The sequence below is a fragment of the Diadema antillarum genome, unplaced genomic scaffold (genome assembly GCF_040938485.1).
Source record: "Diadema antillarum isolate AM-2024a unplaced genomic scaffold, OU_Dant_1.0 seq00000079_RagTag, whole genome shotgun sequence".
Taxonomy (NCBI): domain Eukaryota; kingdom Metazoa; phylum Echinodermata; class Echinoidea; order Diadematoida; family Diadematidae; genus Diadema; species Diadema antillarum.
In genome coordinates this window covers 1,090,246-1,106,621 of record NW_027271172.1, presented here as the reverse complement: position 1 = coordinate 1,106,621, position 16,376 = coordinate 1,090,246, and the positions used below count along the sequence as shown (strand labels likewise).

At 37.9% G+C, this 16,376-nt stretch overlaps 2 protein-coding genes across 2 annotated transcripts in view; one reads left to right on the top strand and one right to left on the bottom strand.

The window, feature by feature from the left end:
* LOC139726076 (uncharacterized) overlaps positions 1 to 1,407 on the bottom strand; it is a 129,684-nt gene extending 128,277 nt beyond the window's left edge. Inside the window, exon 1 of the mRNA XM_071637158.1 lies at positions 1,360 to 1,407. The gene's annotated coding sequence lies outside the window, so the exon portion shown is untranslated. The remainder of the gene's footprint in view (positions 1 to 1,359) is intronic.
* Positions 1,408 to 7,848: 6,441 nt separating this feature from the next.
* Positions 7,849 to 14,393, top strand: LOC139726131 (alpha-L-fucosidase-like). Its single transcript, XM_071637209.1, has 8 exons — positions 7,849 to 8,408; positions 8,966 to 9,072; positions 9,559 to 9,689; positions 10,594 to 10,727; positions 11,342 to 11,439; positions 12,121 to 12,253; positions 12,596 to 12,766; positions 14,107 to 14,393. The coding sequence occupies exons 1-8, from the start codon at positions 8,053 to 8,055 to the stop codon at positions 14,360 to 14,362; spliced, it is 1,386 nt and encodes a 461-aa protein (XP_071493310.1). The 5' UTR covers positions 7,849 to 8,052; the 3' UTR covers positions 14,363 to 14,393.
* The last annotated feature ends 1,983 nt before the right edge of the window (positions 14,394 to 16,376 follow it).

Here is a 16,376-nt window from a genome sequence, read left to right as displayed (position 1 = left end):
ACTCAACATTCAATAGTTGTATTAAATTGGAGGAAGGTCTAATAAATTATACCATACTTATAATTTTCATGGCTCCACGCTATAAACTATATGCTGCAAGGATTATGGGGTAAGTTTTGACAAAATTCTCTCACATTTGGCAGAATGATTTGCAAACAAGATAATGCAATACAGATTGGTTTTTGGTGGACATTCTCTTCAGGGATATTAAGATAAACACTTTCTTCTATTTGCTGAGTCCTAGACCTTTCTGTCAAACATCAGAGACACTGGTTACAAATATCCTAAAAGCTATTCTTGCAAAGGCAGACACTCCAATTCAATGTCACACAACTGTATGCTGCAATTTTGGACAAAATAATGGGTCAGTTGGACATGCTGATTCATTATCATCAAATCAACAATGTCTGGAGAGTGTTGGAGAAAGAGAAGTTTGGGGAAAAATGCCAGAAGGCCTACTGAATTCAGGTATTCAGGTATTCTGGTAATTCCGGTACAGGCTAGACTTGTTCTGAGTTAAACACTGTGCACCACACCACGGGAGTGCATCTACAGACATATCTAATGACAAAAATGTGTACGACCTCTGCAACACTAGATCTACACATGTTTGTCTCTAGACAACATGGACATACTGTATTTAGATCGACTACAGTGTTGTAGAGGTCTAACACATCTTTGTCATTATTAGATCTAGATCTAATCTTACTAAATCAAGTTTGGAATTGCTTAAAAACAAAATTTTAATTAAATTTAACTTCTTTTTATTGTAGGCAGAGGTCTAATACATAAACAACTAGTAGGACCTACGCCTAGCAAGGTCTGCCTGTAGTAGGTACTTGGTACTTGGTTGGGATCCTCCTGAATACTCCCACTGGCTGGACTACATTTTGTACGGTACCTGGAGTTTTAACTGGAGCAGAGGTAAGACTAGAGAGACGGTTAGAGTATAAATTAGACTAAGAATTAAATTAATAAGATCTCACTGACTATTTTATTTGAGTCATACGTGACATAATAGTAGACTCTGCTACAACAGTTTAACATGCAACATTAATTTTGCGTGGGCTTTCAACCATCCATGACCCACGCCAACGCCACGGCTACTTGCGGGTACAGAGAGAACGACTGAGCTGATGCCATCATGATGGCGCAACTTCTACACTAAACACCCATAACACAGAAAGCAACGGGTGGGTCTATTACGAAGATGCGTTCTCACTCCCTCATTATCTGAAGTAAAGTACAGCTTTAGTCAACTAATATATACAAAACATGATATCACATCTTCTTAAATACATTCATACCTATGTATTTAATAACAAATATATAGAGGACACACTTTGCAAAAATACTTACGTGAGGCGTTTCAGATGCTCTTCGTCCGAGGTCCTTCGCAGTTAGAATTCACAACGAACATCAATCAGTGCTAAATCAAGTACCTGAATTCAGTTTGACGTTGTCACGACGTGTGTTTTTGCGAAATAACGGAAAGTGATAACTCTGCGCTGCTGCTGCCCACTCATTCCATTATCATTCCCTCGTAATGTTTTGTTAGTTTGTTTGTTGTTTAATTGTTTGTTTGTTTTCAGGATAGGGGAGGGGACGTCGTAGAGGTATGTGAGAGATACCACACTATTTTCCCTTATCTATGACAATATCCCTGGGTTTTGGTGCCAGTGAAGAACCACACTCGAGACAGTGAGTTATAACAAAAAAGTCACAGATTCTGGTCAAATACATACCTAAACACTTTGTAAAGATGACAAACTCTACTTATGACTGGAAGAAATGATTTTCATACCAATCTTCTTATTATTGTGCAATCATTTTAGTTCCGTGATAGTTCCCAACTCCTGAAATCTGTATACTATCGCTTTTCATCTGTTCACTTCTCTTTTCTTCTCCCTTCTTTCCTATTCGGGTTATACCCCCTTATGATTCTTAGTCATCCTACTTGTGTTGGCATTGAAAATACTCGGAAGTTTACATCACTAACCTTATTCTATGTGTATCTGTTTTAATTCTGTTCCTTCGGTTAAAAAAGAAAGAACTGAAGAGTTTGTTCGCAAAAACCGATAAGTCCATTTTTGAAGATTTTGAATAACGGTCTCTGTCATAACATACAAAATAATACCTTTTAAATGATATATTGGTCACTATACAAAAAGGTATATTTTTGAAGTTATGGACAAAAGAAGCAAAATTTTTCTTATTAATCTCTTTATTTTTCTTGACCTTTAATAGCAAATATCTCCATTTGGCAAATATGGACTTATCGGTTTTTGTGAACAAACTCTTCAACTGTAAAAAGCCGAAATGCCTCGACTAATCCATGGCAAGACAAGCGATTGCTTATTGAAAATGGTCTCCTCAGACAACGAAATAATGTTCATACTATTAACATAACTGTTTGTAGGTACTCTTATTCATATTTGAAGAGTTTGTCCGCAAAAACCGATAAGTCCATTTTTGAAGATTTTGAAGTACGGTCTCTGTCATAAAGTACGAAATGATTCCTTTTAAGTGATATATTGGTCACTACATATAAAGGTACATTTTTGAAGTTATGGTCAAAAGAAGCAAAAAATTTCGTATTATTCTCTTTACTTTTCTTGACCTTTAATCGCAAATATCTCCACTTGGCAAATATGGACTTATCAGTTTTTGCAAACAAACTCTTCATTTTCATGTTCAAATTTTTGATTTTGTCACACTGATTTCTTTTATGCAAGTGGAGAAATAAAACTTACTGAAAAACACTGTGTGATTATGGTTTAAAAAAAATGTTTGTAGAACCTGGTTTAGACCGATAATAGCACATACGGACCACGCAGTAAGGCGATATTGTCATAAGAGCTCTCCAACCAAACCCTCCCCCCTCTTCCTCTCATTAATATTTTGGCCATTCTCGTTTATTTCCGAAATGCAACCTTCCCTTAATAATTGGATGATCAGTACAGGAGGCGCGTGAATGTACTGCATGTAGATATCTCATTTTCTTCAGGACTCCAAAGCGTGTATAGCCAATATGTGAGAGAAGCTCCCTAAAAGATTTCACAAACTTATTAGGCACATTAGAAGTCACTGTTGTCGTGAAAGAAAACAGCTCTCATTTTCATCACATTGCCAAAAATATAGTCTAAATGATAATTATTGTATAAGTAATACTATAGAAGAGAAGCTAAAGCGAGACAGTCATTAATCTTAATTCGATTAATGGTCGCACAGTGTACATGCGGACTCCTTTCCTTATTGAGAGTGGTTTCCTATATTGCGAATTTGTGTATATGTCCGTTTGTTTGTTTGAGAGTGAGTGTGTGTGTGTGTGTGTGTGTGTGTGTGTGTGTGTGTGTGTGTGTGTGCGTGCGTGCGTGCGCGCGCGAGCGCACATTGGGATATAAACGCAACAGGAAAATAATATAACGTGGTTTTTTTTTTGTATATATTTTATCTCCTATGGCGACCATAATGCAGGGATGACATCTCATAGCGCTTTGTATCCAGTGGAAAAGGCGCTCTAAAATGTCTATTATTATCATTATTAAGGTATTATTATTTTCTCTTTTTTTACCACAACACCTAAGTCTGGGACAGAGTCATAACGGCTATACGACCCCCACCCCCTTTCTTTCTTCCATAATTTAATTACATCCTGGATTCAGCAAATCTAATTTCTTTTTTAATTTCATTTTAGGAGTGCTTACCATAAATTCTGGACTCATTTTAAGATAGATATATGTCTGAAAAAATGACGTAATCATACTTTTGAAATTGAAGTTTTTCTCTGAAACAAATTTCACTTTAATCTATAACGTTGCTTCTAGATAGCCGATCGGTCCAAATACAGCTTACTTCACCAGGTATAAATGTCCATCGAAAGTAATGATTGATTATACCTTATCATAATGAAAATAATTATTCGTTTGTTTGTTCATTTCCATCTAAGAAAATGGCTGGATAGCCCATATTCAGCTACGTTAAGCTGGTCTTCCATGGGGTCCAGTTGGATTAATTATACAAGTGAGAATTTCAATACCTGACTCCAACGGCAGAGAATTTAATTGTTACTGATGTATAAGGATTTTTGCATGTTTGATTTTCCTGCTAAAAGTCTGCCTCAATAGTGTCTATATATAGTATAATCTTCAACGAGTATAATCGGGAGAAATTATAGAGATGTAAATGTGATATCATATTTTCACATGTCTTCAATAATTTTAGTTTATGAGCGTACCACACGCTGTAAAGAAAAAAAAAACCTGACTTTGTCATTTTCAAAATTTTATGACTACCAAAAGGAAATCATGCAAGAGATGATGGGCGATACAAGACCAACACAAACTTTTGAAAAGGAAACTGAAATGACAGGAATCTTTTATTATTGTCGTGTCATTAATGGAATATTCATTGGGGAGGGGAAAGATTTTTCTTTTATGTAATATCGTTTTGTACTTTCATTGAGTTTGACTGTAATCAGTTTATTATCATTGTCGAAGGGGTACTGCAAAACATGATGTAAACTTTGTCCTAAATTGTATTTGTATATTTTTTTTCAGTACCGCAGGACGGATTGCTTATATTTTGTGAATACATTATTTGAATGAAAACCATATAAAGATCATTAGGTGTCTGAGTCTGCGTCTATTTTTGTTTTTTCCAACTGTTTTGTTCATTTGTTTGTTTTGAGTTAATCAGTTTTATGAAGCACTACACGGCTGGAGGGCATGCATATACGTATCGCTCTTTTGAAAACAGGCCCGATGTACTGAGCTAATGGTTTCCTGGGTTAACGTCCTCTGATAATCCCATTAAAGGAGCCTTCCGAAATATATGAGACTTTAGCATCTGAATATAATATCAATTGCTTATACTTGGTATAGAGTTTCAGAATCTACAATGAATGCGACGAGTGTAATAACAATGTTTTCAAAATTCAGGGGAAAAAAATCAGAATGGACGAGGATGATGACATAGCAGCTTCACATACGAACACACAATGGATGCTCAAAGGAAGCAGAACAAATTAATCCAGAAAGCGTGCATACATTCTACGCAGGTGAGTGCTAGTGGTATTAATGGTAATGGATTACACTGCTGTATTGCGGGAGGAGGAGTGAGCATCATCCTTGTTCAGTGTCAAGTTGTTTTGGATTTTTCAGAGTATTGGTTTATCTCGTATCTGCTCAAGAACCACAATTATTTATATAATCAACAAATCCGTATATGGCACTATCGATTTATATATACTGTGATATATGATGGAAATCGTCTGGAATTCCTCTTCAAGTCAACGTCGGCACCATGAGAGATCAAAATGAAGTGTTCTTCAAAGTAGATCTTGCATTAGAGCAGAGTGCCTTTACTGCATTCAAACAGTGGCAAAAAAAATCCAACAATAAAACAATCATGTACTACAGTATCGTCTGATTCAGTCGTTCAGTCAGTGAAGGGTATAGGGTCTACATCTGGTTTTAGTGGCAAAGTTGAAAGTCGTGGGTGCTTGAAGTAAGAATAAATACACAGAGAGTGACTGGTTGCTCGGTAAATGACCTGTTAACTTCCGTAATAGGACTCTTTAAACACGCCTTTAATTCACGATGTATTCCCGTCTCATTTACCTACACCAATTTATTTCTTCCGTTTGTTCGCTCTTTGCCCTCAAAACCGAGAGTGTTGAGGAGGGGGTTGTTGCAAATCAGGAATGAATGGGGCTCTTCAAGAGAAATATAACATTCATCGGCAAGCAGCCTACGCAGGGAGCGTTTTAATCAGGGATCTTGATCAATCTGAACACCAGAAACTTTGATACATGGATGATTACAGTTATTGTCACAGTAAAGAGGGCGCTGTTTAGGTTATAGAAAGTCGCTGGGTGATTCCCCATGCAGAAAGTCAATTTTATTTCCAATTTGGAGAGAGTGATGGTATTTGTGTAAAAGGTAGAATACCCAACTGAATGTTCCAAAACTGCCTTGCTTCACTTTATTTCGTTCAGTTTGACAAATACACTCAAGGGGATTACAATACCCGCCTTCAAGATTAAAAAAAAAACCCAATAAGTGTCATTATCCCATAGCATTTTTCTTTGAAAAAAAATAACTGCTGCTTTTAATTTGTTGTTTTGTTGTTGAGCATTAATTGTTTTCATACCACGTTATCTAATTCAGCTTGGAATTTAAGCAGAAATGCCAATACAATCTTGATTCACACTACATATGTATAAAAAATCACATAAAAGAGGATTTCGAACAGTTCGTTTTCAATATCAATGGAACCTAGAGCAATGGAATCGAATCGACATTCTCAATTCAGCTATATTAAACATAAACTCCCATGATGCACCAGAAAAGAAAAGAAAAATTCAAACGGTCTTGTGAACTATGACATGTACAAAGATTTAAACTTCACGTGTTAATCAACATACACATTACGCCTCTTTCAATGGGAAGTAAGAAAATATATGATCTCTTTTCTCTCTTTCCTAATTTAAAGGAAAATTAAACAAGACGGCGTAGATATGTAGGCCTATAGTTGATGTAACATGCTGGAGTAATCAAAATTTGAGCCTAGGAAATGAAAATGAAACGGATAGAAGGGATATAGCCCTATAAACACAGACATTTACAGACTTAGGGCCCTATAGGAAAAATAACAATGAAAGTAAGATTTATGCATAAAATTATTATTCAGAATCAATGACCATGGCAAGTAATGGCACATGTGTAACATTTATATAAAATTATTGATGAAGTAAGTGAAGAAATGTAGGCTCGTGTGTCTCCCGTATATTATAGAGAAATAATCATAATCTTTATAATGTCTGCCTTCTCTTTTCAAATGACTGAAAATCCGGAGAAGCTCCGACAATAGGCGGGACAAAAAACACAAAACCAAAATAAAAAAAGTGGCTAAATTAAACTATAATATTAGGATAGAAACTAATAATTCGATGAAGTAAACTGTTTCGTTGATTATCATACATAACTGGGAACTGGGAATATACATCGCACTGTAATAGCACCTCAACAGCATTTTTTATTGAAAAATCGGTTATTTCTTTTGAAAATCGGTTATTGATTCAACCATGCACCTCCATTATTTCAAATGCTTGGTTGATCAGGGACTTCAAGATTGGGTTCATGGTTTCCAGTTCATGAGGGAAACAATTACAATAAAATAATCTAAACCTCTTTTCTGTTACTCGATCTGCTCCATCGGTATACATGAATGCAGTGTTACTTTCGCGGCATGTAGCTTCGCGAATTGGAGCCGACGGCTATTTTTCGCTGCATGAAACTCCTTCTCTAATATCAATGAGAGGGCCTTAAAGGATCATCATCTCTCCAAATTTTGTGCTGTTAGTTATCCGCCGTGTAACGGTAATTTCACCAAGGAGGTACTAGTACCTCCTTGATTTCACTAAGCAACTTGACTACTCAGTTAGGTTGCACGGTTTCACAGGTTGATTCTCCACGGGAGGTGGGACTGCAGCATCACCTCCCTGCTCGTTCATTGGGAGAAAGTCAATCTTGTTTGTGTCAGGTGACGTGAGTAAATATTCTTTTTTCTTATCCCCCTACAGTGCATGTAAATTGTATGAAGCGTCATGAAACGCTATAAATCATTCATATCGATGAAATGCGCAAGGGCGTCAATAAAGTTTTTAAAGTCACATATTTTTAGAATATTGTACCAAGTATTTTGGGGATAAGTCAGGCGGGAAACACATCTAAATTCCTTGCGCTGAAGGGCAATGACTAAAACTAGTCTGCTTCAAAGACTAATCTGATGTATCATGTGACAATTCACTTTCTTCTTATGTAATGTTTACGTCGGCGCGTCACAACCACCACCACGTACGCATACGGATCGGTCTAGCGTCAGTGGCCACCACCACTTTACCTATCCCCATATATACGGCATGTGCCTACTGTATTGTAGGGAGCAGTCAAAGACGTCTGTAGCGTGAATTTGACCGTCCAAGGAGTAGTAATAACTCCTTGATTGGAGAAGCAACGTATTGAAAACACGACAATTACCAAGTCAAACATGTACAGTCTCGGAAATTTGCTTCAGATCGCTTGCTGCATTTTAGCGGCTCTCTTTCTGAAGGGCAGCGCTCAGTATCAGCCGAACTGGGACTCGATTGACAGCCGACCCCTACCCGCCTGGTATGACGAATCCAAGTTCGGTATTTTCATTCACTGGGGAGTGTTCAGCGTGCCGAGTTTCTACAGCGAATGGTTCTGGAAGGACTGGAAAGGCAGACAGGACAAGGAGGTGGTTGATTTCATGGAGAAAAACTACCGACCAGGCTTCACATACGCAGACTTTGCACCCATGTTCCATGCTGAGTTCTTCGATCCTGATCAGTGGGCAGAAGTTCTGAAGGCATCAGGTGCAAAGTAAGAATTAAATAAGATTAGATTACACTCTCTTTCATTTTTCTCTCTTTCCACCTTTTAAAAGTTTACTTTAAGTTTACTTTACACCTGTGATGACATTCTCGACTATTTCCATGACACTGCTGGTGTATAAATTTACTTCTAAATACTAGTGACTTCTGCAGATTAATGGTGCTAGTATAGCTAGCTAGCAGAGTCTAGATAGGTCGAGGTAAAGAGATAGAATTCCACCATCATGTATTGATATTCAGAAGTGGGATTCTGGAACCAACAATGCAAGTAATATTGTGATTTACACCTGTTCTACTGCTCAATATTGGAAGTCTTGATTGCCATAGATAGGTGACTTTAAACAGTTGTCCTGTGTTCTGAACCAGGTGTATCTCTAGTTGATGATACACTCACTAGCTTTGATGCTGTTAAAAACTTGTATTTCATCATGTTGTACTTATAGCAATATTCTCGTAAATTTTTTAGGGACAGATTTATATTCTTTCCATTTTTACATAGAGTAGAAATCAGATTTAAAAATATTCAGTGTTTCTTCTGATCCTCAGATATGTTGTCCTCACCAGCAAGCACCATGAAGGCTTCACCAACTGGCCTTCCAACTATTCCTGGAACTGGAACTCTATGGATGTAGGCCCAAAGAGGGATCTTGTTGGTATGATATTCTGTCCAAACTTCCTTAATGAATTTGAACTATCCTCCACCCCCCCCCCCCTCAAAAAAAAAAAAAATTAAGAAGTTGGCATAACACCGTTACTGTATTCATGCTAAAAACATAGGGCCTATAATTTGCGTGAAGTGGAACATTTGAGATGTAGGCACTCGTGCCTTTGAAACTTGATTTGTATATGAGGAACTATTGCTTAAAAGAATAGTCAAAATGCACAGAAGTAAAATACAGATGACATTACTTTGTCAATGATCTTCTCATCTATATGTTAGCAAAGTTGTTAGTACACCTTGATTTAGAATAGCATTGATGTTGTAGACCTTATTTCATTCTGCATCAGTATTGATCATTAATCTTCATCATTGTTGTTGGTATTTAAAATCATCATTTTTATTTTTATTGTCAGTGGAATCTTTGAGTCGATACCGCACTCTTTCTGCATTATACCGCATGTACTTGTCCATTTGACAGGTGAACTGGCCTCTGCAGTGAGGGGCAACACCAAAATGCACTTTGGCCTCTACCACTCTCTCTTTGAATGGTTCCACCCTCTCTACCTCAAGGACAAGTCCAACAACTTTGCCACTCAGGAGTACTGTGAGGTAACATAAAGGTAGCAAAAAAAGGCTGCTGAAAACTATTCATCTTTATCCTTCACAGGTTGCCCCCCATTGTCTTCAGGATTATCACTGACCCTCCTCTGCCTTTTGTCTGTCCACCTTCCTGCTTTAATCCTCCTCCCTGTACCTGCTGGGCTCCTTGCCCATGACCTCCAACCCTTCCCTTTTGTTTTCTTCGTTCTGTGTCCCTAGCCCTCCCGTGACTGTTCTTGTTGTGTGTATTCCTTACTTGTGATTGCTTTCCCCTCCCTGTTTGTCATTTTGCCTCTGACGAAGATTCTGATAGGATGGAAAGCTCAGGCCCCTTTTGACTCTATGTAAAGGTTTTAAAGTATTGAGTGCACGATTCTAAACACTTGGGTAACTCACACGCAGCACGTGAGCAAGCAATGATAGTTCTAACAAGAAAAGAATAAAGACTGGATGTGGGTGGATATGGACTGAAGAACTTATGAACTTTGACAAATTTGTTTTGTTTTGTTTTTTACTTTAATACTATCCACTATATATATGTTTGAGAAGTCAAACTGCTGAGTATTTTGTGCACATAATTTGTGTTCTATTCACATTGAAATGTAGTAGGAAAATCCAATATTATGCCACAAATGTCAAATCAATGTGAAATGTGACCACTAGTACACCAAACAATTTCATGACATGTTGGTTAGTCTTTGTAAGTGGTAATCTTTAACATATTACAATTTTATTTTCTGCATGCATATCTTCTGCTTGAGCATCTCCCTCAATGAAATTGATCTGAAGGTAGTAGTTGTATTTAAAGTTTCACATTTTACCATAATTCTGCCATGAGTTCAGAGGGTGTTATGTGAAGTTGTGTTCATTTGCCATTTGAGTTGTTCTCTTGCTCTCTCTTTTATCCCCCTAGAAAGTGCTATGGCCCGAACTCATGGAAATTGTGACGGAGTATGAGCCAGATCTGGTCTGGTCCGATGGTGACTGGGGAGCCCCTGACACTTACTGGAACAGTACAGAGTTCCTGGCCTGGCTCTACAACAGCAGGTAGACAGCCAAAGGCAGTATAAAACAAACAAATAAACAAATCAAACAACAACCACCCCCACAAAAAAAAAGAAAAGAAAAAAAAACCCAAAGCCAAACCAAAACCAAAACAAAACAAAACTACAATAACAATAAAAAACTGCTAGACAAACAAAAATAGACAAAGCTTTCACCAAGTGCCAGCCTATGTGGTCATCAAACTTGCCAGGTCTCATTTTATTTGACACTTGTGCAAGTGTTCAAATCATACAAGAATCTCTTTGTAGTTTGCATTTCTGATGATTTACATGTTAAAGTCATGGTTTGAAAAGAAGGAAGTAATCAACTGCACAGATATCTTTTAAAGTGGTACCGGTAGCAATAATTGTATTTTTGTATTAATGCAAGTTTCTTATACATGTATTTTTCCCTGTTTCATCAGGTTGCAGCACATTATGAATATTTTCCCAACAAAAAGTATCATAATTTAATCAATCAACATGAAGTCTTCAAGTTCTATCTACTAGTCTTGTTTGTAATCGGAAAGTTAGCACACTAAAAGAAAAAGATGTAGTGATATGATTGCAAACTTACTTTCATGTCATTTTCTCTTTATTTGTTGTTGTTTTTGTCAGTCCGGTCAAAGATAAAGTAGTGACCAATGACCGATGGGGACAGGGCATCCAGTGCCACCATGGTGGAGTGCTTACTTGTGGAGACAGATACAGCCCAGGTGTGTTTAAAGCAATGTAGTATTTCCTTGGGATCAAATGCTATTTGTTTGTTTTCCTTACATTCTTTTATTCTTAAGGAATATTTAGCAGTAAGTGTTTTAAAAAAAGACGGTTAAAAAAAAAGACAGTTAAACAAAAAGATCTATAGAGCATGTTGTCATATAAGGGTATATGACAACAATTTTTTGCCTAAATCTGCTACTAGGATATGCAAAGGGTGCAAATGCTTTTTTTTTTCCATTTGTTTACTTTTTTTGTTTTGTTTTGTTTTTGGCAAGTGTCTGGAGATGTTGGTTGTCATCATATGGTCTAATTCCCTCTTTTCTCAAAGGGGTAACATCTGGCTCAGACAAAACTTGCAACCTTCTTCCAAACATTCTGGCACCTGAAGTATTGATGCAGTGGTAGATCCAGGGGGGGGGGGGGGTGCTCTGGGTGCGCACCCCCACTTTATTCTTTGTTTTGTTTAAAAAAAAGAAATAAAAAGAAGAAAATGGGGCGGGAGCCGTGCGCCCCCCTTTGATTTTGTTAAGGCACCTCCCCTGGATCCCTGTGAATATGCCAAACTCTTGATGTTCTCCTTGTGGATCAGCGGTGCATATCTGCACATGAAATGCTCCACCATACCTGCCACTAAACCTGAAGTAATATGCACATACTGTATGCCTTCATTTCTGCAGGGACCCTTCAGAAGCGCAAGTGGGTGAATGCCATGACTATTGACAAGAAGTCGTGGGGCTTCAGGCGGGAGGCCGTCCTCGCTGATTACCTGGACATGGACGAACTCATCGAACTCCTAGTTAGCACTGTCAGGTCAGTATAGACTTGGGTCTGGGTTGAAACTTGTTTGACATACTTGTACAACAGTTAGATCTTGTATGGTGAGGTGGCAGATGGTTTGTGGGACATGATAAGCAGATGCCATTTGTCATCCTGATAGAGTTTGTGTACATGAGTGAGAAGTGCTCTGAAGATCAACAGATTTTAAATAGATTGAGAGCCTGCAACTCCTTACAACAGATTGTTAGCCTGTCTATTCAAAAAAGTTGACCCCAATTTTGCTACATTTCATATTTTTGTTGATCATATTGTGCACTGTCCAAATGCAGGTGAAGTATAACCATTGTAATGCTGGTAACTTCTGTTCCTTTATAGCTGTAATGGCAACCTGTTGATGAACATCGGACCCACAGCTGATGGTCGCATCGTTCCCATCTTTGAGGAGCGCCTCCGCTCCATGGGGGCGTGGCTGAAGGTCAACGGGGAGGCCATCTTTGAGACCAGGCCGTGGCGTAAACAGAACGACACTGTGACCCCAGATGTCTGGTGAGTGATGTATTTCCTCTACTGTTCACTCATTCATATGTTCTAACATTCATTCATTCATTACCTCCGCCAAGGGAGGAGGTTATGTTTTCGTTAACGTTGGTTTGTTCGTTTGTTAGTTTGTCCGTGCACAACATAACTCAAAAAGTAGTTAATGGATTGGGATGAAACTTGCAGGAAAGGTTGAGAATGACACAAGTACCAAACGATTAACTTTTGGTAGTGATCCGAGAATTTTTGGGGAATTTATGAAGGATTTTTGATATTTTGGCAGGTAAGGTCTATTAACTTGCGAGTTCAGGCTGCGCATATTTGAGGTTTGCATGCGCGCACTAAAGAGCGTGCTCTAGTTTCTGCTAGGGCGAGGCGCGCCGTGCAGCTGAGGGTTTATGACGTAACAAAGGCTTCTATATTGGGAAATCGGGCGACTCTGCACACAATGCTATATAAGTACGTATGGGTGGAAATCACTGATATCTCTATAGAAGAACAAGATCAGTGGTGGAAATTAGCTGCATGCTTGGCGGATAACTGCGCTCTCAGAGTGCTTTTCTAGTTCATTCATGCACTCATTAATTTATTCACACCTGCATTCATTCATTCACTAATTCACTTACATTTATTTTATCATTCAGTCATTCACTAATTTACTCACTTACACATTCATTCAATCATTCAATTCATGCAAGCTGTTAATTCTTTCACTCATTCATCCTTGCCCACATATGTTCATTCAGGTAATTTATCCAAATTAATCCATTCAGTAATTCTCACCACCGACAGTAGGCGATATCAAGGCGATATCAAGTGATATCGTACGATACCTCCGATATCGAACCTCTAGGGCCGGGGCAGTAACTTCTGGTTATTCATTTGCCTGGGTGCTTTTCTATTGGCGAACTTGCCAGCTTTGTTTTGGATCCAAAGAAATATATTTGTTTAGACTTTAGTTTGTTTATTTCCCAAATAAAACTATCCATTACACCATGGGGTTTTTCTGTGAGGCAGCAGAGTGTACTTCTGATGATGCTAAAAGGAAAAAACTGGACTAATATCCGTGCGCCGAGCAGTAGAGGTGCACCACATGCACAGGCCATGCATCGAGCTAGATCGCACGCATGAAACCAGAAGTTACTGCCCCGGCCTGAGAGGTTTGATATCGCCTATTGTCGGTGGCGAGAATTGGTTGCTTGATTGATTTTTGAGTGTATTAATTCTTTCATTTGAATGCTTCATTCAATTCGTTCAGAGAATGTTCTTATCAAAGCATGTGTATACATGTAGCATTTGAAACATATCACCGCTTAACTTTCATCCCATGCTTCATGTGTTGATTACAGGTATACCAATAAGACCACAGGTGGGGTCACCACTGTCTACGCCACCTTCCTGGACTGGCCAGCCAGCAACCAAGTGGTCTTGTCTGACCCCATCTCCAGCACCCAGACCATGGTCACCCTGCTGGGCTACTCTGTCCCCCTCAAGTGGACAGGAACCCCTGGTAAGGTGGGAATGACCGTCATTCTGCCCAGCCTCACTCCGGCCACAATCCCCTGTCAGTGGGCATGGTCACTCAAGCTGCAGAATGTCCAGTAGGGAATAAAGGACAAAACAAAGTAGATAAGAATCAGAGACCATTTCATGACCAAAGTAGAAGTTTCCTCTCTGATGAAAGATGGTCTCAGGTCATCAGCCTTTCTTGTTTCTATTTGTCTGAAATTTTTATTATCCCTTTGTATCATGTGTACAATGGCGACATAATTGCAAGACTATGTATTTGCAAGGAAATACACACAAAAAAAGGTGAGATATATTTTGAACAAAATTCCATAAATTCACTTGGTGGGAGAGTCACAGCATATCCCTAGTAAGAGGCTGTATCTTCATGTAGTTAGAATAATATGAAATTCTAATCAAATTTTTTTCTTAAGCCAAAGAGCTTTGCTATATCCAAAACCAAGAACTATTTGTTACTACCCACAGTGTCTTCCATTGTATTCTTTGTGTGCTGGGGAGTTTGTTAGAGGAGCCCATAATTGTTGATTGCAGGTTTAAAGTCATACATGGCCTTGCCACAGTATTGACTTGAGGATGATTTATTATTTACGGGAATGCGTCTAGTATTTCTTACATTACTGCATTTAAGGCAATATTCACAACAGATCCAGTTAATTAATTGTGCTTGTAAGTATGTGAAAAAGTAAAAGATGCAAATATGTGTATGTTCTGTCTGTAAGGTGCGCCTCTTTCAGTTCAAGAGGTAAGGAAAACTTAATATCAAAATTTTGTTTGAAATGTCATACCTTGGCTGTAATGTTGCCATTACAGGAAAAGTGTAATACTCTCTCTCATGTGTAATATTGCATAAAGAGGCTGAAAACCAAAGAAAATTTGATCATATCTGATTAAATAAATCTCTGTCAGCTACAGTGTCTGGGACTTAGTGTGTTACCATGGCAATAGGTCAAGTATCTATGTCTCTGTTTCATTTCGTCTTTACGCTGTTTCTGTTATACAAGATGTATTCCAGAAATACTATATCTGAAAGATGTTTCTTGTATCTGTGTGCTGTGTATAGTAGTACATGTATTTACAGGTACTGTTAATTCTCTCAAGATGTTGTGTGCATTTCTGTGTTATGTACACGTATTACCTATATCAAAAATGGACTAATATGTATCAATAATGGCACCAAGATATGTAGGATTTGATATCAGTGTTTATTATTATATTATTATATGTGTAATAACAGTTGCTTGATTTTGTTTTTGTTCCTTTTTTTAAAGACAATCATTCTTTACAATATGTAGGCATATTCACCAGTCGAAGTCAAAGTCCTACAAGTCATCATGGGATGCTATCTGATGCCATAAAACCATACCTGAAATTGCAGTCTAGGGTAGAGAAGTTTTTATTATTATTATTTTTTTTTTTTAATTTAGTACATTGTATAATGCTACTACATTTTGACTGCTGTGTACAGTGTACTAGAGAGTTGTTGTTGTTGTTGTTGTTGTTGTTGTTGTTGTTGTTGTTGTTGTTGTTGTTGTTGTTGTTTTTTTTTTTTGGGGGGGGGGGGGGGAGTCAGACCAAAATTCAAATCATTTTGTTTCATTTAAATAGTTTTGATGCCAAAACTGTTCCTGCTGTGATATGGTTTAGAGGTTGAAGACTTGAAACCCCAGACACTCAAAGTCACAAGGATTAAGGGTTAAAAAACAGTGTCATGATTTGTAGCTAAATGTTTATGTGTTGATGTGGTTAAAATGTTACAAGTATTCATATGTCAATTGTTTTCTCCAGAGGAATGCTTATGGTGTATATCTGTTTGCTTGTTAACAAGTTTCAAATGTAGTTTGATAGTATGGATTTAGAGGATTACCTCTTTCTGATGGCAGTATCTGGAATGGTTCACAGGGTTGAATTTTTGGTTTACCTAATTGCACCGTTGTACTTGTCTATAGTGTGTGAAAGTATCTACTTACATGTACAGTTCCAGGCACCGTGCCTGTCATTTTGATACATCAATTGTGTGCTACTCATCATTAACATATTTTTGGTTTTAACTTATCACCAGTACAGTATTTCTTCCTGACTGGATGGACATAGA